The sequence below is a fragment of the Hyperolius riggenbachi genome, chromosome 1 (assembly GCF_040937935.1).
Source record: "Hyperolius riggenbachi isolate aHypRig1 chromosome 1, aHypRig1.pri, whole genome shotgun sequence".
NCBI lineage: Eukaryota > Metazoa > Chordata > Amphibia > Anura > Hyperoliidae > Hyperolius > Hyperolius riggenbachi.
The window spans coordinates 294,513,523-294,536,403 of record NC_090646.1 but is presented as its reverse complement, the minus strand read 5'-3'; the positions used below and the strand labels follow the sequence as shown (position 1 = coordinate 294,536,403).

General features: G+C 43.4%; 1 protein-coding gene across 4 annotated transcripts in view; it reads left to right on the top strand.

The window, feature by feature from the left end:
- TMPRSS9 (transmembrane serine protease 9) overlaps positions 1-22,881 on the top strand; it is a 394,042-nt gene that overhangs the window by 205,566 nt on the left and 165,595 nt on the right. For all 4 annotated transcript variants that reach the window (XM_068233739.1, XM_068233736.1, XM_068233737.1 and 1 more), the window contains one exon: positions 8,621-8,793. In XM_068233739.1, the coding sequence (XP_068089840.1) occupies positions 8,688-8,793 (106 nt within the window). In that variant the 5' untranslated portion in view covers positions 8,621-8,687. The remainder of the gene's footprint in view (positions 1-8,620; positions 8,794-22,881) is intronic.

Sequence of the window (22,881 nt, the reverse complement as noted above, 5' to 3'; positions counted from 1 at the left end):
TTTCATTAATAGGTCATAATTGAAGCAGTAAATAAAAATGGACGTCACCATCATGTCTGCTGGTTGACTTATTTGCCCCAGACATTTGGACTTTCAAACCTTAAACAATGTCATTCATGACGCACTTCTGATAATGTGTCTGTCCTTTCCCAGACATAAGATTGGTCAGGTAGTTGACCAAGTAGAAAGTCTTCAGCAAGTAGATGCTTATTGAGGTACACAGGGCTTCTAATGTACTCATTTAAATATAAAGCTAATTATATAATTCTTTTTAAAACAATTAATCATGTAATATTTAATTGCACACTAAAATTTAATAATATAAAATCATGTTCTATATATTTGTCTTTCTTATTAAGAAATAAATATAATTTCCACCGGCATAGGTCACCATTTAATCATGTAAATAACAAGCCGTATTAATAATATTAATTTTATAAGACTATGAAACCATCAGGTGGCATAATTGTCCTAAATATGGGACAATAGAAAAAACCTTACAAAATGATTGAAGGACATTCATAGTCAAATACATAGCCCAATACTATTAATACTGGGGCTGATATTGCCACCTGGTATGTATATAAGATTTGTGCAATACAACGTTTAGATACAAGGTTCCAGCACCCCATGGAATGCTATTGATTTATGCCTCTAGCAAAGTTAGTAAGACCTTTTCTCACAGTACCCCACTCTGGAATTTGCCTGAATTGTGAGGCATTCAAGATATTAACTTCTGCATAAACCGCAGTGTTAAATATCTTAATTAGCTATTTATAGATAATAAATTTAAAGATTTTCTCGAGCTCTTGCAAGAATTTCTAATGCCAGGACAGTCGCTCTTTTGCTATTTTCAGATATAAGATGCCGCAAGGGCTCAGTAGGGCTAATGGTTAAGGGCTCTGCTTCTGACTCAGGAGACCTGGGTTCGAATCTTGGCTCTGCCTGTTCGGTAAGCCAGCACCTATTCAGTAGGAGACCTTGGGCAAGTCTCCCTAACACTACTACTGCCTATAGAGCACGCCCTAGTGGTTGCAGCTCTGGCGCTTTGAGTCTGCCAGGAGAAAAGCGCAATATAAATGTTCTGTGTCTGTGTTTGTATATTTCCTCCTCGGAGATTTACTCCGTGTTACCTGAGCATGAGAATACCTAATGTCTTTCTACTATAGCTTTAGCACATGGTTCAAGGGTTCAGGCATTGCAGACTAAATAGTAGTCCCCTGAAAAGCTCATCTCTAATCAGGATTAGACATAATTTGAAAACTTTCTCTGTCTACTGTCATTTGTTCTTGCAAAACACTGTTTAAGGTGAGGTTCATGAAGTTTACTATACATCTACTAAGCTGGCTCCAAAAACATCTCCACCTGCTTCAATGTTCTTTCCCTGTAGCAGATTTTCTTAATTGTGTATGGTATTGTGGGGAGATAAAATCACTGGATCATCTCTGGTGGGAATTACCTAGTAATTATAGCCATCGATGTCCTTCCATGCAAGGAAAGTTTAAAGCCACCTTTAAAGGGTAGCTGAAGTGAGAAATGTATGGAGGCTGCCATATTTATTTATTTTATTTGTTTTTAAACAATACCAGTTGCCTGGCAGCCCTGCTGATCCATTTGGGTGCAGTAGTGTTTGACTCGCACCAGAAACAAGCATGCAGCTAATGTTGTCAGTTTTGACAAAAATGTCAGAAACCCCTGACCTGCTGCATGCTTGTTCAGGATCTCTGGCTAAAAGTATTAGAGGCAGAGTATCAGCAGGATATCCAGGCAACTGGTATTGGTTAAATGGAAATAAATATAGCAGCCTCCCCGCACTACAGGTTCCTTTTAATAGCAGATATAGAATTTTCCACAACTACTTCCTGTGGCAAGATATTCCACATTTTAACCACTCTTAGGACGCATTCACACTAGAGCGTTTTGCAGCGATTTTGGCAAAACGCTCAATCGCTAGCACTTTTTAAAAGCGCTAGCGTAATGAAACCCTATGGGCCCGTTCTTACTTGAGCGATTTGCGCTAATCGCCGCAAATCGGCCAAAAATGCGAGTTGCAAATGCATCGCCTGCACCATTTTCAGATGATTTCCCGACGATCACGTTTCAGTACTATAGGAGCGCTAAACGCGATCACGGCAAAATCACTGCAGTGTTCAGTGATTTTTCCGCGTGAAATCACAGAAAAATCACTCCTGCAAAACGCTGGCAAAAATCGCAGGCGTTTTGCATTTTGTCCGTGTGAATGGGGCCTTACTGTAAAGAACTCCTTCCTAAATAGATGGCAAAACCTTTTTTTTCCTTCATACGCAGATCATGTCCCCTTGTCCTTTGTTCAAACCTAGGGACAAAAAGCTTAGCTGTCAGGCTGTGTTATATTTCCCTCTGAAGTATTTATACATGTTAATCATGTCGCTACTTAGCCATATTTTTTCCCAAACTAAATAAGCCCAGTTTGTCCAAACTGTCTTGGTAAGTGAGATCTTGCATCCCTCTTATTAATGTAGTTGCCTGTCTTTGTACCCGTTCTAGTATGTCAATCTCCTTCCTATAGTGTGCTCTACTAGTGGCACAGCCAAGGGGCATGACCTTATATTTATCTATATTTATCTACATTAAATTTAATCTGCCATCTGTCTGCCCATATAGCCATGCTGTTGTCCTTGAAATATCAAGAGAGAGGTAATCCACAAAGTCCAGAATAAATGGGTTTCACCTTCAGACTCCATTATACATATCTAAATGAATGTTAGAAACATATATCTCTAAGCAAATTTCTGGCTTTGTGGTATGGCCTGATTGCATTGTAATTTAACACACGCAAGGCCTTATCTGAAATCTTTTTTTCATTTAAACTAACAATACTCATTTTTATGACTATGTACAGGGGTGTAACCAGGGGTCTAGTCCTGGGAAAAGAAGTGAGTGGACTCACCAGGAGAACCTCTGCGCGGCGCACCAAAAATGGGCGTGGTCAAGCACACCGTGGGCATGGTCATGGGTGGGGCCAAATATACATGACCTTAGCAGTGATGTAAAAGGTCTGCCAAGGAAGTTTGAGCTCTGCCGTAGTGTATCCCCCAAAAATTGATGTAATCTGACAGCATTTCACCAAAAAGACACATAATCTGGTAGAAGTTCAAAATACAGATAATATGGAAGTGGTTCCCCCAAAATGGACAATGTGGCAGCAGCAATTCCACCAACATACACATAATTTGGAAGCAGTTCCCCAAAATACGCGAAACCTGGCAGCGGATCACCCAAAATACACGTAACACCCAAAAGACATGTAATCTGGCAGTAGTGGTCCCCCAAACATACACAATCTGGCAGCAGTTCCCCAAAATACACGTAATCTGGCAGCAGCCGTTCCCCTAACATACACATAATCTGGCAGCTGTTCCCCAAAATACATAACAGCGATTCCACAAAAATGCAGATAATCTGACAGCAGTTCCCCCAAAATAGGTACCCCCAGGTAGCCAGGTCTATAGGTGTCCCCAGTATAAGTAGCCATGAGTATAGTGGTCCCCAGTATATGTAGCCAGAGGTATAGTTGCCTAGTATATGTAGCCAGGGGTATATGTGCCCAGTATATGTAGCCAGTGGGATATGTCCCCAGTATATGTAGGCAGGGGTATATGTCCCCAGTATATGTAGGCAGGGGCAGAGGCGTCCGAGCCATTAGGCAGCTATAAATTTTCGCCTAAGGCGACAGGAAGAGGCAAGGGCGCTTCTGCACTGAGTAGTGAGAGAAGAAATGCCTCTCAGCTGACTCAGGTGTCAGTTTACACAGCAGCAGCGGGGCTGACTGGACTTCAGCTCAATGATTCAAAGAACCACAGTAATGAATGAGTCAGTGAGAGAAGGCACTCATCCTAGTCAGGGATCCGAGGAGTACAGCATCATCAGCTCCTGAGTCCGACTCCTGAGAATTCAGTCCCTCTCTCTCTGCTACTGGTAACTGCGTGGATGTAGAGACTGTGTAGCAGCCAGGCATTGACTTCCCCCCAGGCCGCCTTTCATTCAATGATTTAGGGTTGGTCCTGTGTCTGCTGTATTCAGGTTTGTTGATGTAAGGCAATGTAAAATACTAGGCTAGCTGATAAAAGTGCAATTAGAGGGCAGGCAAGCTGGTAAATATACACAGCATGATGTAGAACTGGTCTGGAGGGTCAGTGGGAAAAAATCTGTCTGGTCTCTCTCCATTGTTATAATGACTGCATGTGCAGATAAGGTCTTAAACAGGTTGAAAAGTTTTGACAGTCCCTAGATTCCAGGAGGGCTGCTTGCTGACTTGTGTAAGAGATTGGCAGGGACAGCAGTCCTATTACCAGCAACTAGTCTCTGTGTAATGTGGGACTGCAATACAGATAAACTGCTCCATCTCAGGCTATTCTCAGTCTCACTCCACTCCTCCTATCTCTGTATGTGTATAGTGTATGTCTACTGTGTGCTGTGTATAGTGTGCTCTGTGTGTGTGTGTGTGTGTGTGTGTGTGTTGTGTGCAGTGTGTGTACTGTGTGTGTGTGTGTGTGTATGTTGTGTGCAGTGTGTGTACTGTGTGTGTGTGTGTGTGTATGTTGTGTGCAGTGTGTGTGTGTGTGTGTGTGTGTGTGTGTGTGTGTGTGTGTGTGTGTGTGTGTGTGTGTGTGTGTGTAGTGTGTGTACTGTGCTGTGCGTGTCTAAAGTGTGTGTGTGTGTGTGTGTGTACTGTGTATAGTGTGTATGTTGTGTGCAGTGTGTGTACTGTGTGTGTGTGTATGTTGTGTGCAGTGTGTGTACTGTGTGTGTGTGTGTGTGTGTGTGTGTGTGTGTATAGTGTGTGTACTGTGCTGTGCATGTCTAGAGTGTGTGTGTGTGTGTGTGTGTGTGTGTGTGTGTGTGTGTGTACTGTGTATAGTGTGTATGGTGTGTGTGTGTGTGTGTGTATATAGTGTGTGTGTGTGTACTGTGTGTGGTGTGTGTGAGTGCATGCCGCAATAAGTATATTTTATGGTGAAACGCTCTGCTGCATAACAACTATTTTCTGGTGAACCCATGCCGCAATAAGTACATTTTCTGGTGAAACGCTGCTGCATTATGATTTTAGGGGGTCTTGGGGGTGGGGTTCACCACAGGAGTGGTGTTCACCATGAGGGTTGCGGGGTATGGGACTGGGGGCAATTACGGGGGGGGGGTGCCACAGGATTTCTCGCCTGGAGTGACAAAATGGCTAGAGACGCCCCTGGGCAGGGGTATATGTCCCCAGTATATGTAGGCAGGGGTATATGTCCCCAGTATATGTTGGCAGGTGTATATGTCCCCAGTATATGTAGCCAGAGGTATATATGCCCAGTATATGTAGGCAGGGGTATATGTCCCCAGTATATGTAGGCAGGTGTATATGTCCCCAGTATATGTAGGCAGGGGTATATGTCCCCAGTATATGTAGGCAGGGGTATATGTCCCCAGTATATGTAGGCAGGTGTATATGTCCCCAGTATATGTAGCGAGGGGTATATATGCCCAGTATATGAAGGCAGGGGTATATATGCCCAGTATATGTAGGCAGGTGTATATGTCCCCAGTATATGTAGCGAGGGGTATATATGCCCAGTATATGTAGGCAGGGGTATATATGCCCAGTATATGTAGGCAGGTGTATATGTCCCCAGTATATGTAGGCAGGTGTATATGTCCCCAGTATATGTAGGCAGGTGTATATGTCCCCATTATATGTAAGCAGGGGTATATGTCCCCAGTATATGTAGGCAGGTGTATATGTCCCCAGTATATGTAGTCAGGGGTATATGTGCCCAGGTAGCCAGGTGTGCCCCCACCCGGAGGGAGCAGAGCAGGGAAGGCGAGCTATAGGGACAGCGGGGATGGGCGGACATCTCCCCCCCCCCATCCCTCACCTTTGTGCTACCCTTCCTGCCTCTCCCCTCCGGCGTTTTTAAGTGTCGGCCCGGCGGCAAAAGTGGGCGGAGACTTACCTCGTTCCAGTCGCATGGGACGCTCCGCTCTGTGTGAGGCTAGAAGACCAGACTAGCCGCACACAGAGCGGAGCGTCCCATGCGACTGGAACGCAGAAAGTCTCCGCCCACTTTCTCCGCCGGGCCCGACACTTAAAAACGCTGAAGGGGAGAGGCAGGAAGGGGAGCACAAAGGTGAGGGATGGGGGGGGAGATGTCCGCCCATCCCCGCTGTCCCCATAGCTCGCCTTCCCTGCTCTGCCCCCCTCCACACAAGCCAGGGTGAACGGCGTTCACTTTGAAGAAAAAGTGGGTGGACGCTGTTCACCCGCGATCACGCAGGACTCGACCCCTGGGTGTAACTAGACATCACTGGGCCCCCCTGCGAAACTTTGGACACAGGAAAACTGAGGACCAATGTGTTTTTCCCATGCAGATAAAAACACTTAGACTCAAAGGAAGTGTCAGGCAATCTATGCTACCCCCAGAACTACTTACCCTGGGCCAGAGGCGTCTCTGTCACCAGGCAACTATAAATTTTGGCCTGAAGTGCCGTGGGTGGGCGTGGGTGCTCTTTCGCCGCGCTGTGTGTGTTTTTTTTTCCATTATCAGTTCGGCGCCGGGCCGGCTGTGACAGGCAGCTCAGCATATGCCCGGTGCCGCCTACTGGTCCGCCCCTCCCTTCAGAGCGAGCAGCAGCACGTTAGTTAGTTTATACGTGCGGCGCCACCCCTAACTCCACCACCCGCCTGTCACACGTGCTTGAAGGCACATGTGGCGCATCAGGGACCAGTGCCTCCGCCGGCTGGCTACACTGCACACACACTATCTGCAGAGGTGACACCTCAACGTGAGTGCCCTCTGCTCTTGATAATTTTTTATATGCCCCCCTGGCTGGCCCGGAGTCCTCCCCCCCCCGGCGCGCCCGCCCATAACACTTGGCACTGGCCACATACGATTCTTTTCTGGTGAACGCTGGCCACATAGGATTATTTCCTGGTAAACGCTGGCTACATTACAATTATTTCCTGGCGAACGCTGGCCACATAAGATTATTTCCTGGTGAACGCTGGCCACATAAGATTATTTCCTGGTGAACGCTGGCCACATAAGATTATTTCCTGGTGAACGCTGGCCAGATAAGATTATTTCCTGGTGAACGCTGGCCACATTACGATTATTTCCTGGAGAACGCTGGCCACATAAGATTATTTCCTCGTGAATGCTGGCCACATACGATTATTTCTTGGTGAACGCTGGCCACATAAGATTATTTCCTGATGAACGCTGGCCACATAAGATTATTTCCTGGTGAACGCTGGCCACATAAGATTATTTCCTGGTGAACGCTGGCCACATAAGATTATTTCCTGGTGAACGCTGGCCACATTACGATTATTACCTGGTGAACGCTGGCCACATAAGATTATTTTCTGGTGAACGCTGGCCACATACGATTACTTTCTGGTGAACGCTGCCCACATTACGATTATTTTATGGTGGTTCATTGCTGCATTATAATTATTTTATGATGAATTATTGCTGCGTTATGATTTATTTTATGGTGAATTATTGCTGCTTTATGGTTATTTTCTGTTGAAAGAATGCCGCATTACAATTGTTTTATTTTACTGTTTATGGGGCAAGAGATAATGCTCACAAGGTCAATCTAAAATGATATTGCCATGACTCCCTCAAGGATTCCCACAAGGAAAAAAAATGCCCTCATGCAGCAATGTAAGCAATACACAGTCAGGATATAGTTAAAACCGCTATTACTTAAAATAAGCTATTATATTTCAGCCTTACCATGTAGACATATAATACTATCCTATTTCTGTGGTTGTTAGTACAGTTACAATACAATGCTTTTTCTACTCCTCCCCTTCCCCATCCCAGTTTACCTTTTGACATAATAAGGTTCTTAAAGTTATAGCTCATTTATACTCCTTTTTTTACCACATAAAATGAAAGGCAGAAAGTGAACGAAAAGCATGAGAACGTTGTTGAATTAGTTTAGGCCCAGTACGGCCTCAAAATAATTTAAATTTCACCTTTTCCATGCTGAATCAAAAAAGTAGTGATTTTCTCTATCCCTAGGTTTGAAACTCCAATACAGCAGTAGACATACTGAGTGACTTCCTAGACTCAGATAACTACAATGGACACACTGAACAGAATTCGACTAATAGATCAATGGTTTATTCAGTCTGTATTGGTAACAAACATTATCGCAAAGCAGGGATTTAAACCAAGGATGTGCTTGCCAGTGTTTTTTACTCAGCTGCAACGTGTAGCTTCAAATGGTAGCCATGATATATTAATTTGTACATATCATACTTACCTATAACTAATTATATGAGAAACCAGGAAACAGGGACATTCATTTTACAATTGTCAGTGATCACTAGGTCGAGGTTCCTGGAATTGTCACTCCAGAGACAGAGAGAACAAGAGAAATCACAAGGCTAGAAACTGGATTGCAGGCTGGCAGAATGATGTGCAATGTTTGGGTAGGTGAGGTCTAACAAAGTCAAGGTCAGGCCAATGTCATACAAGGGACAACAGGGTAGTGTGTTCTTTTTGTTTCTCCTTTTTATTTGGCTTAGACATTGTTAAATGAAATATTAATCAGCAAACTAAATTAATGTTGAACTTTTCTATAGCAGGGGAAATGAAGGCATCATCACACATTTGAAGATTCATTTTTTGTCTTCTGTTAACACCAAGGATATGGAGAAAACTGAGGAGATCCTTAGACAAGGATTGTCATCATCTTTGAGTGACCACCCTGTACAAGTATATACCTATGGTAATATCACATCTGCTATTCTTGCAGGTATGTTCATTCTCCACATGGTAGTTCTTGTTAGAAAGCTAAAGTTCATATTAGTAGTAACTGAACATATAAATTGCCCTAGAAAAAGTTGGACAAAATGTTATTTAAGTGTTAAAGTGTACCCGAGAGCAAGAATCAGAAAGATTTTATACTTACCCATGAGCACCACTGCGTCCCTCGCTGTCCTCCTGGGTGGCTCCGTTCAGCTACAAACGGCCCCGGTAATCTGGCACAGAGCCCAACTGACACAACTAACCCAGATTACCATGGTTGATTGCGGCTGAACAGAGCCACCTGGGAGGACAGCGAGGGATGCAGTGGTGCTCATGGGGCTGTAGGAAGCCCAGAGTAAGTAAGTATAAAACTGTTGTTATGCCTTGTGGTCTTAGTGGAGATGACCCGAAACCTCTGGCCTGATGGGAGCTGCCTGAAGAAATGGTGGCCTGGATGTGAGGGATCGCTGGCAATCCTCAGAGCTCTGGAGTGCAGTCTGGTGTTGTAAATAAGAAGCTCCTAGGCAATGCTTAACTTTTTCAGTTGACAAAAAAAGAATAGTCTGTTACACTTTCCTGTGGGTGGTGGCGGTATTGACCTTCCAGCTCAGGTCAATAGAGATGGTTGTCTCCAGGAGGTGGTCGCAGGGTATGCTTGCAACTTCTGTACCATCAATGTAGATTGGAGGTGGGGTGGGAGCTTGCTTCCTAAAGTAAGTGATCCTTTCAATGGTTTTGTCAGTGTTGAGGACCAGCCTGTTCTCTCTACACAAGTGGCATATTCTGTCATCCTGCTGACGGTAAGTCTGCTTGTCATTTTTGGTAATGAGGCCAACTATGGAGGTGTCATCAGCGAATTTGGAGACTTTGTCAGAGTCTGATGTTGATCTGTAGCTGTTCATATAGAGGGAGAACAGGATTGGTGACAGGATGCAGCCTTGTGGGGCCCCTACGACTCAGGAATGATGTATCACACCAACAAAGCAGATGATAGCCAAGATTCTCTGCTTTTTAACACTACTTAGATTCGAACTACAAACAAACCGAATTGGCAGTACAGGTAATAATATTCATAAGATTTTGTCCGAAAGGACCTGACCTAGTGTACTGAAAATGAAGCAATGCATTGCTCCATGGGTTGCCCAAGTCATTATGGGTTACCTCAATGGCAAAAAAAGCCTTGGTGCAAGTGGGAGGTCCTTGCTTACCCCCCCCCCCCCCCCCACACACACACACACACACACACACACACACACACAGACACACACAGCAGTAACAAATGTATTGAAGATAAAAACTGTGTGGGGTGTAGCTATTCCCACTGCAGGAGAGAGGTCAGTTGTGTGTTGAGGGATGGTCCCACTCAACCACAACTAAAATACAGACCATGGGTGCACTCAATTTCAATAAAGCATAGGTCACAATAGTTTGCCTACTGCTATGCACCTCATTGGGCTGTATTGCTGGGGGATGTTATGTTGGTGGTGGGATGTGCTGCTATTTTTTATTTTTTGTACACTGTTAATTTGTCCTGACGACACTCATATAGATTGAAACTAGTTGACACTAACACTGTATATATAAATAGGCACAGCCTTACAGCCTTTATGATTACCCTTACAACCTCAGAAATGTTTCCCTTTCATGAAGGTTATGTTATTGGTCCAGCTGCATGAGGTGCAGAGCAGTAGGCAAACTATTGTGACCTATGCGTTATTGAAATTTAGTGCACCCATTTGTATTTGCTGGTCTGTGTTTTAGTTGTGGTTGAGTGGGACCATCCCTCCTGAAGTGAGAATAGCTACACCCCACACAGTTTTTATCTTTAATAAATTTGTTACTGCTGTGTGTGTGGGGGGGATAAGCAGGGACCTCACACTTGCACTGAGGCTTTTTTGCCATTGAGGTAACCCATAAGTCATTAAACACTGCTGACTTAGGCAACCCACGGAGCAATACATTGCATCATTTTCAGTACACTAGGTCAGGTCCTGATGGACTACATAGATTTCCAAAGTAAGAAAATATATTTTAACCACTCTGTCCTCCTTGACGTAGTTCTACGTCAAGGAGGACATGTGCGCTCCCGGCCGCGAATTCGTTAGCCCAGGAATCAAGGAATTGGTCCATGGTGCCCGATCACTGACTCCTCTCCCCGGCATGAAAAAGCGACAGCTTCTCTCGGAAGCTTCGCTTTTTCTGACTCCTATGTCCCTCTAAGCATACATGTTACACTTAGAGTGACGTCATGTAAACAAACTCAAGGTTGCCATCTGGCCACAAAGTAAAACTACATCTAAAAGTTAAAAAAAAATTAAAATACACATATATTTCCCCAAATCAAATACTATTTACATCCCACCCTCCCAACAATACCCACATAAAATGTTTAATAATAAAAAAAAAAAACACATAAATATTTACCTAAGGGTCTAAACTTTTTAAATATCTATGTAAAGATGAAATATTTCTATTTTTTTATTTTTATAAGCTTGTAAATAGTGATGGATGCAAAATGGAAAAAATGCTCTTTTATTTCCAAATAAAATATTGTCGCCATACATTATGATAGGGACACAATTTAAATGGTGAAATAACCGGGACAAATGGGCAAATACAATACGTGGGTTTTAATTATGGAGGCATGTATTATTTTAAAACTATAATGGCTGAAAACTGAGAAATAATGAATTTTTTCAGTTTTTCTCTTATTCTTACTGTTAAAATGCATTTACAGTAAAGTAGCTCTTAGCATAATGTACCACCCAAAGAAAGCCTAACTGGTGGTGGAAAAAACAAGATATAGATCAGTTCATTGTGATAAGTAGTGATAAAGTTTATAGGCTAATGAATGGGAGGTGAACATTGCTCGGATGTATAAAGTGAAAACGACCGAGGGCTTAAGTGGTTAAACAAGGGGGCAGTCAAATTTGATACACGGTATAATACAAAGTATCAAAAAGAGATTCATTCAAATTCCAGAAGTGACTTCATGTCATAGCTGTGTTTGTGTGAAAGCTGCTACCACTTCCTCATTCACAGTTACCTAGTACTAGAGGAGGGTCTGTGGTACAGGTAATATTACACAATATTACAATAGTAATATTACACAATCCATACAACATATAATCCTTTTAAAGGATACCCGAACTGACATGTGACATGATGAGACATGTGAAGGTACAGTGCCTAGCACACAAATAACTATGCTGTGTTCCTTTTTTTCTTTTTCTGCCTGAAAGAGTTAAATATCAGGTATGTAAGTGGCTGACTCAGTCCTGACTCAGGAAGTGACTACAGTGTGACCCTCACTGATAAGAAAATTCCCCTTTTTACCTCTTTCTTGCTCTCAGAAGCCATTTTCTGCTAGGAAAGTGTTTTATAGTTGGAATTTCTTATCAGTAAGGGTCACACTGTAGTTACTTCCTGTGTGAGTCAGAACTGAGTCAGCCACTTACATACCTGATATTTAACTCTTTCAGGCAGAGAAAGTCAGATTAAGACTGAAGCTCATTTTCTGAGATGCTTCACTTCTGGGTCACACTCAGATTTTGAATCTTATATTAGTTGTACACTGTAAAACATTTATATAAGGCTTTTTCAAAGCCATTCCTGTGTAATTATACTAGTACCTTGTATGAATACCAGAAATAGGCACTTAAAGGATACCCAAATTGACATGTGACATGATGAGATAGACATGTGTATGTACAGTGCCTAGCACACAAATACCTATGCTGTGTTCCTTTTTTCTTTCTCTGCCTGAAAGAGTTAAATATCAGGTATGTAAGTGGCTGACTCAGTCCTGACTCAGGAAGTGACTACAGTGTGACCCTCACTGATAAGAAAATTCCCCTTTTTACCTCTTTCTTGCTCTCAGAAGCCATTTTCTGCTAGGAAAGTGTTTTATAGTTGGAATTTCTTATCAGTAAGGGTCACACTGTAGTCACTTCCTGTGTGAGTCAGAACTGAGTCAGCCACTTACATACCTGATATTTAACTCTTTCAGGCAGAGAAAGAAAAAAGGAACACAGCATAGGTATTTGTGTGCTAGGCACTGTACATACACATGTCTATCTCATCATGTCACATGTCAATTTGGGTATCCTTTAAGTGCCTATTTCTGGTATTCATACAAGGTACTAGTATAATTACACAGGAATGGCTTTGAAAAAGCCTTATATAAATGTTTTACAGTGTACAACTAATATAAGATTCAAAATCTGAGTGTGACCCAGAAGTGAAGCATCTCAGAAAATGAGCTTCAGTCTTAATCTGACATTGAAGTTTTGCTTCCAAAAACAGTTTTCATACATCACATGATAATATAGGGCTGGTTTGATCTGAAAAGTGTATGATAATTTCCTTGTTTGGCACTTAGGTTTTGAGAAGCTGTTGTAAATGCAAAAGAGTTAAAATGTAGAAAGCTAATGTGTAAGGAGCAGAAATAACAAAGATACTGAATGTTTGCCAGCACAGCACTGTAATCTGAGCAATGGCCGAGGAGGGCATGTTCTTTTTTCAGATGCCAAGAGCGATTGAAGTAAATGAAAAGTTATTAAAAAATGGGGGAGGAAAAATTACAGAGAGATGATTAAGGAGCAGTCTGCATGTGGAGCTTTAATGGAGAACAATAACTCTCTTTCTAAGAACATTAGGTCCATGTTTATGATGTCTTCTAGTCTGAACATAGGCATGAGTGTATCTTGCCTTAAAAAAACACTGCCTTTGAAAACATGCTATTAAAAGGCAGCTTCACTGCATTCTTGACCTTGGAGGGACAACCCAGAACTAATTTGTAGTTTAAAAAATAGCTTAAAGGACAGGCTGCTTAGAGGACACAACGGGAATCTCAATGTCAAATAAAAAAACTATAGTTACATCAAATAATAAAAGCAAAACATTGGGTATCCAATCCATCAGCATGATTATAGCATACGGATCAAAATAGCGTAGTTTATTAGTCCTTGTTTGTCCTTGTTCGCCTAGGAGTGAATTTGTTGAGAGTATCCATTAATGGGAAGATTAGAAATTATCGTCAGTGTTGTCCACTTGTAAATAATCTTTGTCATTGGAGAATGATGGACTTTAAATTGTTTGGAAATGGCAACAATTTTCTTCCTAAGATCATTGCTCGTGTATTTTGGTATGGTGTTAACAAACATTTTAATTCTCCAAACCAGAAAACTGCCAAAACTTCTTCTCCAGAGGTGATAACAGTTGCTGATGATCAGTTTATCAAGTAGAGTCATAACTACACTGAAATGGCCACATTCTGTGCCCCCCACAAGCCAATCTCAAGAAAATAGGTACATATATTTTAAAAAACCTCCCCCAGTGCCTTGCAAAAGCTGTCCCTGCCACCTCCTCCTGCCATGCAGAGTAGCAAAGGGATCAGGTGTAATATTTACCTGCTTCCAGGCGCTGCAAGTTTCCTATGTGGACATACGAATGCCTTCTGCTGCCATTCGCAGCTGCTGGTCACGTGATATTGAGGAGACGGTGAATGGCAACAGGTATTGTTCAGCTGAGCACATAGGAAACTCGTATCACCTGGAAGCAGGTAGATATTATACCTGCTCCATGCGCTACTTTGTATGGCGGGAGGAGGTGGCGGAAGCAGGGTTTGTAAGTTAATTGGTGAGGTTTTTTTAAAGAAATATACATACCTATTTTCTTGACATTTCCTGCACTTGTGGGCAGGGAGGGGAGCAGGCCCCCAAAGCCCCGGGCCCCCCTGCCATGGCTGGGTCACAGGGGCTATTGTTACGCCCATGCCTGGTTGCTATTTACCCACTTAATTTCTATGGAGGTGGTAAGGATGTACTTTTTCCTGCTTCTGCATTTTCACTTTTTGAAACTTTCACTTTAACGTTTTTGTTAAATAAATAATAACACGGTGTAATATGTGAGGTTGTATTTTCTTCATGTTAAGATCTGCCAAAGACTAGATGATTTTTATGTTCTTTTGTGCAAAACCTTTTTTTCTCTCATAACTGTACTTGCAAAAAAAGTATTGTAGATATTTTAAAACACAGACATTTTTTGGTGCAAGATAAAACATTTGCTAAATACACACTAATCCTGAACATGTCTGCATGAGTGTAATACCAGTAGTCACAATGCTGTGCTACTTGCAAAAGAAGTATTGTAGATGAAAGATTTAAAAACACAGCTTGGTAGAAGAACATTTTTTGTAATATCATTAGATTTTCCTGATACAAAACAATAAATAAATAAATACATCAAAAATAGCATACATCAAAAATATAATCAAACCTATAATCAGAAAATAAAACTCAGTAAAACACAATAAAAAAAAGAAAATGAGAAAAACTCTTCATCAGAGAGCATTAACTCTTTATATTCATCTGAATTCTTAAACTCAAGCCATCCCAACTATTTTGTGCAAAGCTTAGACCCCCCCCCCCTCTAGTGGTGCCTAACCTTAACACCCCCTTATCCCCCTAACAACAATCTGATAAATTTCAATTCAATTGCAGCAGCCCTCTATATGTGTAATGGCTTTCTATATTATAGTAAATAACAATTGCGCCCACATATATCGATAAATAACAATTGCATTCATTTTGGCCGCAACTTTTTCAACTGCTCCTCCTCCAGCACTTATCATCAGCCCCAGAGAACATTAAGGTCAGCCTACCAGGGGTCCTATACCATTGAGATAATATCTCAAAATTATTCTCCTTTGTCCTAGAGCATACAGCGCTCGCGTGAGACAAGACACATATTTTTGATCTCTGCTGGTCATAAATAGAAATGCCCAGGTCCTCTTCTCACCTCCAAAAGTACACAGGAAAATCATTACTCATGCCCTCTATCAAAAATGTATAGAACTGTAATGAACAGCGGAGATGCCGCCGCGTGGTCTAGTGACAGGGCGGCTATCTCCTCGTTCAGACCGGCGGTTTCCGCGCAGCGACACGCGTCTGGCTTGTCTGGACCTTCTAGTGCACACAGATGAAAAGCTACACGTGCGCGCGCCAGGCGACAGGACATTTATACCAGCAGAAGGGGAATCAGCTGATCAGGCCGATCAGCTGATCCCAGCTGGACTCTGGATTGGCTGAGTGGCTCGTGCGGAGCTGCACAGCACTGCAAGTATATATAGATCTTGCTTGTCAGTTGCTGGTTGTCTGCCGTTGCGAATACTTACGTGTGAGCACTCAGTCCTCAGTCAGGTCTTCTAACAGATGTGTTAGATCCAGCAGGAGCTGGGAATTCACACTTAGCCAGATTACCTTTGTTTATACTCTGTTGTACTCTAGACCAGGGTGTTGAGACCAAGGACCTCACACCCAAGCTTAGGATTGCTGTGTCATTACTCTGTTATATTCTAGACCAGTTCCAGGGTGTTGAGACCAAGGACCTCACACCCAAGCTTAGGATTGCTGTGTCATTACTCTGTTATACTTTAGACCAGTTCCCGGGTGTCGAGACCAAGGACCTCACACCTCAGATTAGAATTGTGCTTATGTATATCTGTTATGACCTTCTGCTTTGCTGACCTCTCTCTTGCTTTCTGATTCGGTACCTCTGCCCATCTGTCTACCAGTTACTGACCCTGCTTGTATCCGGTTACCGAATCAGTCTTCTGTCTTTGTACCTTATATGCTCGTGTGTTGCCGACCTGGCCTGTCTGACCTTCCTGGCTGTCACTCATTCTCCGAGTGATTAGTCTGTCTGTACTTCCTTGGCACTAATCCACCAGGTGTCAGTTAGCGGCAAGGACCTCCTGTACCTCAGAGAGGCCTTCCTACAGTGCAGTCAGTGGTCTCTTCCCATTAGTAGTCCATTGGCTGCAGTACAGTCTGATTCCATTCCATCAGGGAACCACTGGCTGCTGTGGTGTCTGTATCTCCCGCTCCACGGGAGATAGCCTTCTACTGTTGCACCCAAACACTTACACATTATTAGGTGTCCAGAGGTTAGTCATACTTTTATTGTTGGTGATTCTGCAGATCATCAATAGTCAGGTATACATCTGTATTCTTGGTGATGCTGCAGATCACCAATAATAAGATTCTCTCTGTGTGCTGACACCAATCGTTACAAGAACAAAGAGATCCTATGACTGGGAATCTCCTCCATTACAAAAAGTTTCTCAAAACATGAGAGATCTCAATTACACCTAATTTTACTCCATATCTTCAAAAAAAAATGTTCCAATTGTCTATGTCTCCAAAAATCAAATGAGAACTGACCATACTCCTCACGAAGAGTCAATAACGATTTCAACGACCTCCTTTCCAACACTTGACCAAACCTTTAACCACCAACTCTATTCTATTCCAAGATCCAAAGAAGTTCTACTCCAACCCAGGTTCAAAGAAAGGAAAATCAGTCAAAGGAGCCAAAGGAGACCACTCTTTAGCCCATTCCCTCTTCTTATTGATCCTTTCCCAGACTTTCAAAGTATTCTTCATCCAATTTGGAGTCCCGGGAGACAATCCTCTATATTTCCCAAAAGCCAAACTTCATGTAACGATCGGTGTCAGCACACAGAGAGAATCTGATTATTGATGATCTGCAGAATCATCAACAATACAGATGTATACTTGATTATGGATGATCTGCAGAATCACCAATAATACAAGTATGACTAACCTCTGGACACCTAATAAAGTGTAAGTGTTTGGTGTAACTGTAGGCTATCTCCCGTGAGGCGGGAGATACAGGCAGCTTGGCCGAGAACCACCTGAGGGGCAGGTGGCTCTGGGAAGTGCAGGGACTATCTCCTTGAGAGAGGGAATAGTGAGAACCTGGCAACCAGGGATATCTGGAGATCAGATATAGACTGTACTGCAGCCAGGGGACTCCAGGGGAAGAGGCCACTGGCTGCTAACCGGCCGGACTCTCTGAGGAGCAGGAGTCCTAGTTGCAACTGACACTTGGTGGAATTGTGTCACTGCTAGTACAGATAGACTGAGCACTCAAGGGGTGAGTGACAGCCTGGAAGGTCGGGCAGGCCAGGTCGGCAACACACGAGCAGATAAGGTACAGAGACAGAAGGCTGATTCGGTAACCGGGTACAGGCAGGGTCTGGCAACAGGTAGACAGATATGCAGAGGTCCCGAATCAGAAAGCAATAGAGAGGTCAACAGAGCAAATAGTCATAACAGAAATAGAGCAGAGTCCTAGTCTGAGGTGTGAGGTCCGTGGTCTTGACACCCAGGAACTAGTCTAAAGTATAACACAGTAATGACACAGTAATCCTAAGCTTGGGTGTGAAGTCCTTGGTCACAACACCCCGGAACTGGTCTAAAGTATAACACAGTAATGACACAGTAATCCTAAGCTTGGGTGTGAGGTCCTTGGTCACAACACCCCGGAACTGGTCTAAAGTATAACACAGCAATGACACAGTAATCCTAAGCTTGGGTGTGAGGTCCTTGGTCACAACACCCCGGAACTGGTCTAAAGTATAACACAGCAATGACACAGTAATCCTAAACTTGGGTGTGAGGTCCTTGGTCACAACACCCTGGAACTGGTCTAAAGTATAACACAAGTGTAATCTGGCTAAGTGTGAATTCCCAGGTCCACCTGGTTCTAACACACTGTGGGATCTGACTGAGGTCTGAGTGCTCACCCGTAAGTATTCGCAACGGCAGACAACCTGAGACTGACCAGCGAGATCTATATATAGTGCAGCGCTCCTCAGCGCCGCCCAGCGCCACTCAGCCAATCAACAGCTGCGCTGGGATCAGCTGATCGACCTGATCAGCTGATCCCTCTCCTACTGGCATAAAGGTCCTGCCTCCCAGCGCGCGCACGTAGCTCTCCATCTGTGTGCACTAGAAGGCTCAGACAAACCAGATGCATGCTGCTGTGCGGAAACCGCCGGTCTGAACGCGGACACAGCCGCTCCGCTGCCAGACCGCGCGACGGCATCTCCGCAATCCATTACACTTCAGCTCCCAAATCTCTACCAACCAGCATTTTCTCCACCCCACCCATTTCTTATCTTTTATTCCATATGTCCAGTCCAACAATCTACCTAGCATACATGCTTGGTAATAAACCTTAGGATTTGCAAACCCATTCCCCCCTACTCCTTGGGCCTATTCAAAATCCCATAGGGTATCCTATTCAAAGGCATGTTAACTTCGATAAGGCGTGATATCTTTGATAAGGTGTGATATTTGAGTTATCACGGTTTAGTGAATCAAGCCCCATGCGTGTTTGTATGAAGAAAAAGTAGCACAGTGCTTCACAGCTGTCAGGTTTTTTTTTTTTTTTTGCATTTGAAAAACACATTTAAAGAGAAACTGTGACCAAGAATTGAACTTCATCCCAATCAGTAGCTGATACCCCCTTTTACATGAGAAATCTATTCCTTTTCACAAATGGATCATCAGGGGGCTCTGTATGGCTGATATTGTGTTGAAGCCCCTCCCACAGGAGACTGTGAGGACCATTTTCCTGGCAGTTTCCTGTCTGTGAACCTCGTTGCATTGTAGGAAATAGCTGTTTATAGCTGTTTCCAACTGCCAAAAAAGCAAGTAGCAGGTACTTCCAGTGAAATCACCTGCCAACAGTAAAAATGTCACCATGTGATAAATGTCAGAATGTAAATCAAGGAGAGGAAAGCTTTTACAATGGGCAAACACTGACTAAATCATTTATACATAATTATTGTAAAAATTAAGCACTTTTTTATTACATAATTTTCACTTGAGATCCTCTTTAAGACTAAACTGTTACTAGAAAATTGATTAACACTGATTCAGCAAATGTGCTCCCTGCTTTAATGTTGTATAAATCAAATCAAACTCTAAAATGGATGCAATCCCTGCCCACAGATTCTTTGTATATAGTTACAGCTGCATACAGTCTGATCAGTTGGCTGCTACTACTAAAATAGAAAAGAGATATACCTGTTCTTACCTTGCCTTGTTTGGTGTGCTATGGCACCATAAGAGAGCCATGACATTACAGAGAAGACCACCCTTCCTATGAAATACATACAGATCAACATTGGTTAATTCCTGCTATGGTCACTTTAGCCTGAAGGGCTATTGCTCCCGTCAAATTTGTAAATGACATTTGATGAATGCGCAGCCATAACGTCTAGCACACCCACATTTTTTACGTCAGTCACAAACAGGGCCATTTCAGGCCATTGCCTGTAGTGTCATTGGTCCTAGGGATGCCATGCTAGGATTAAGTCCTACCCAGATTAAGCTTTGTCCCAAACTTAATCCCCTGAATAAAGCCCCACTCTTAAACTCTGGATTAAGCCCACCCTGACTGTAACCCCAACCCTAAATGAGACCCTGCCCCCCAAATGAAGCCCTCCCCCACCCCCCACACAGGTGTTTGTTCACAAGCTTCTACTGCCTGTGTACAGCAGCAGGAAGTTTGGTGTCCTCAAGAGCTCCAGCATTACCAGCCCCTGGAGAGCAAACACCACAAGTTCCGGGTAGTGCCTCTCTGTACCTCCCTCTGTCCCTTTGTGCCTCCTTCTGTGCCATCTCTGTCCCCTTGTGTCACCCGCTGCCCCCCTTTGTGACTCCTCCTGCCTCCCTGTGCCTTCTTCTGCCCCCTTGTGTCACTCTGCCCCCTTAAACTTTCCTCTGTACCACTGTGCTTCCTTGTGCCTCCTTCTGCCCCCCTTCGTGCCTCGTTTTCTTCCTTCTGTCTTCCTTTGTGCCTCTTACTATCCCCTTGTGCTTCCAACTGTCCCCCTGGGCCTCCTTCTGCCCCCCCCCCCATGCCTCTCTCGGTCTCCTTTTGTCCCTACTTCTGTTCTCTATTGTGTCTTCTTCTGCCCCTCTGTGCCACCTCTGCCCCCTGTGTCCCCCTTTGTGCCTCATTCTGTCCTTCTTTGTGCCTCCTTCTTCTTTGTGCTGTCTGTGCCTCTCTTTGTGCCTCCTTCTGTCCCCATTTAGCCTTCTTCTTAGCCTCCTTCTGTCCCACTGGGCAACATCTGCCTCCCTCTGCCCCCCTTTTGTGCCTCCTTTTGTCCCCCCTTTGTGCCTCCTTCTGCCCACCTCCTGCACTCTCCCAGCCTAGAGTTTAAATGCAGAGTATAATAGTGAAACCTGTGCTCTAACCTCCACAGTGGAGTCCAGTGCTGTGCCTGTGAGACCATCCTGTAAGACAAAAAGAAAAATTTGAGAGCCCCAAATATTGTAATACTGTTGATTGGTATTAGTAGCAATGAATAGTAGAAATTTTACTCACAAACATGGGTTTCTGCCACAGGCATTCTGAGGCATGTGTAAAGTGTATGGTTGATTGGCTGTAAAACCGTTCAATTATTTGAGTGCAGGATAATCAGCACTAAGCTTACGGTATATGCTAAGGCTCTCCTGAGGTTTGCTCTAGCCTTAAAGAGAACCCAAGGTGAAAGTAAACTGATAAGATAACAATTACAGTATATTTATCCTCCTACTCCTAAAAATTACTTGTTTAAGTATCCCAGGGTTTTCTTTTATATTTAAACATTTACAAAGTAGGTTGGATGTACAGTCTCTTATCAGTTGCAACCTATTTAGTGTCCCAGAGTTAGAAAAAAGTCAATAGATCATGTATTTTATCTCTCCCTGTCCTCAGAAGTAATATTCTACCAGGAAAATGTTTATGGCTGTAATTTTCTTATTAGTGATGTTTACTATATTCCCAACAAGGTACAGACATGACAAAAGCTGTCAATTCCATGCCTAGAAATTAACTCTTTCAGGCAGCAAAATAAAACAAGTAAAACAGCCTGGTTATTTATAGTTTTTGTGCAGTACATATACAAGTTTATCTCATCCTCTCACATAGATTGTGAGCTCCTCTGAGGGACAGTAAGTGACAAGACTATACTTTCTGTACATCGCTGCGTAAGATGTCGGCGCTATATAAATATATATACTAATACTATATTATATATACTAAATAATAATAATAATAATAATATCACCTCAGGTACACTTTAAGTGTTGAAATACATCAGTGCCGGGGTATGTGAACTATACCACATTCTGATGCTCACGAAATAATGACCATGAAACAGGGCAGAGACCTTAACCTACTGCCACTGTTATCTACTTATTAATTGTATGTGGGGTCTGTCAGCTGTGGTGCCAGACTGTCACTATATTGCGCAGATTAAGTAGCTAAAGTATTAGAATGTAGAAGAAAACTGCTAAGAACCCTCAAGATAGCGAGGGGGGGGGGGGACAGTAATAGTGGGAATACACGGGTCGACCGGCCGGCCCCCGCCGGTTAGCCGCCGGATCGATCAGCCGCCGGATCGACCCCAGCCGTGCCCCCGCCGCGTCCCCGCTCGTCCGCGCGGGTTGATTGCCGCACGTCCCTGCCGGCGCTTCCTTATCAGTGCTCGATTCCCTGCCATTGTCCGCCGGCGGGAATCGAGCGGGCGAGGGTCGAGTGGCTTGATCAGGCCAGCTGAATATTATCAGCTGGCCGAATCAGCTGGTCGATACACGGTACAGAAATGTACCGTGTATCCCCAGCATAAGACTGTGGTAGTGGGTGAGAGGACTGTGCTATGGTTATTAGCTTAGACACTGTGTAGGAAGAAATTGGGTTGGGCTACAATAATGTCAGGTGAATGAAGCAAGTTTTTCCAGGATAGCTATATTAGGGTAAAAGTAGATAGAAACTTTTAGTACACTCTCATTTCTCATTTTTAGTAAAAGGGGTACTTAGCAGTGGTGTTAAAAGCAGCTAAAGACACGGTTTAGCTATCTTGGTGCAAACACAGTCCACATTTTCGAGTGCATTAAAAAAATGCTGTAAAACGTCTGTGTGAACAAAACTAAAGTGGTTATCACACTGTTGTTACTAGGATACAGTGAGGAAACAATAGCCCCCACTGGCACTGCAGTGGCAGGGGGGACACAGCAGCTGGGGGGGGGGGGGCGCAAAGGGTCTTGTACTATAATATATACTGTAATAATGCAGAAAGTGCAGCGGAAGCCGTATACATTACTAACTCCAGCGAATGTGTCTCCTCCACTTCCTGGTTAGTTAGCAAGTGCTGTGCAGACAATCACCATGCGGCTTCAGCCCCCGCATGGTGATTGTCTGGCTACACTACATTTGTTAACTAACCAGA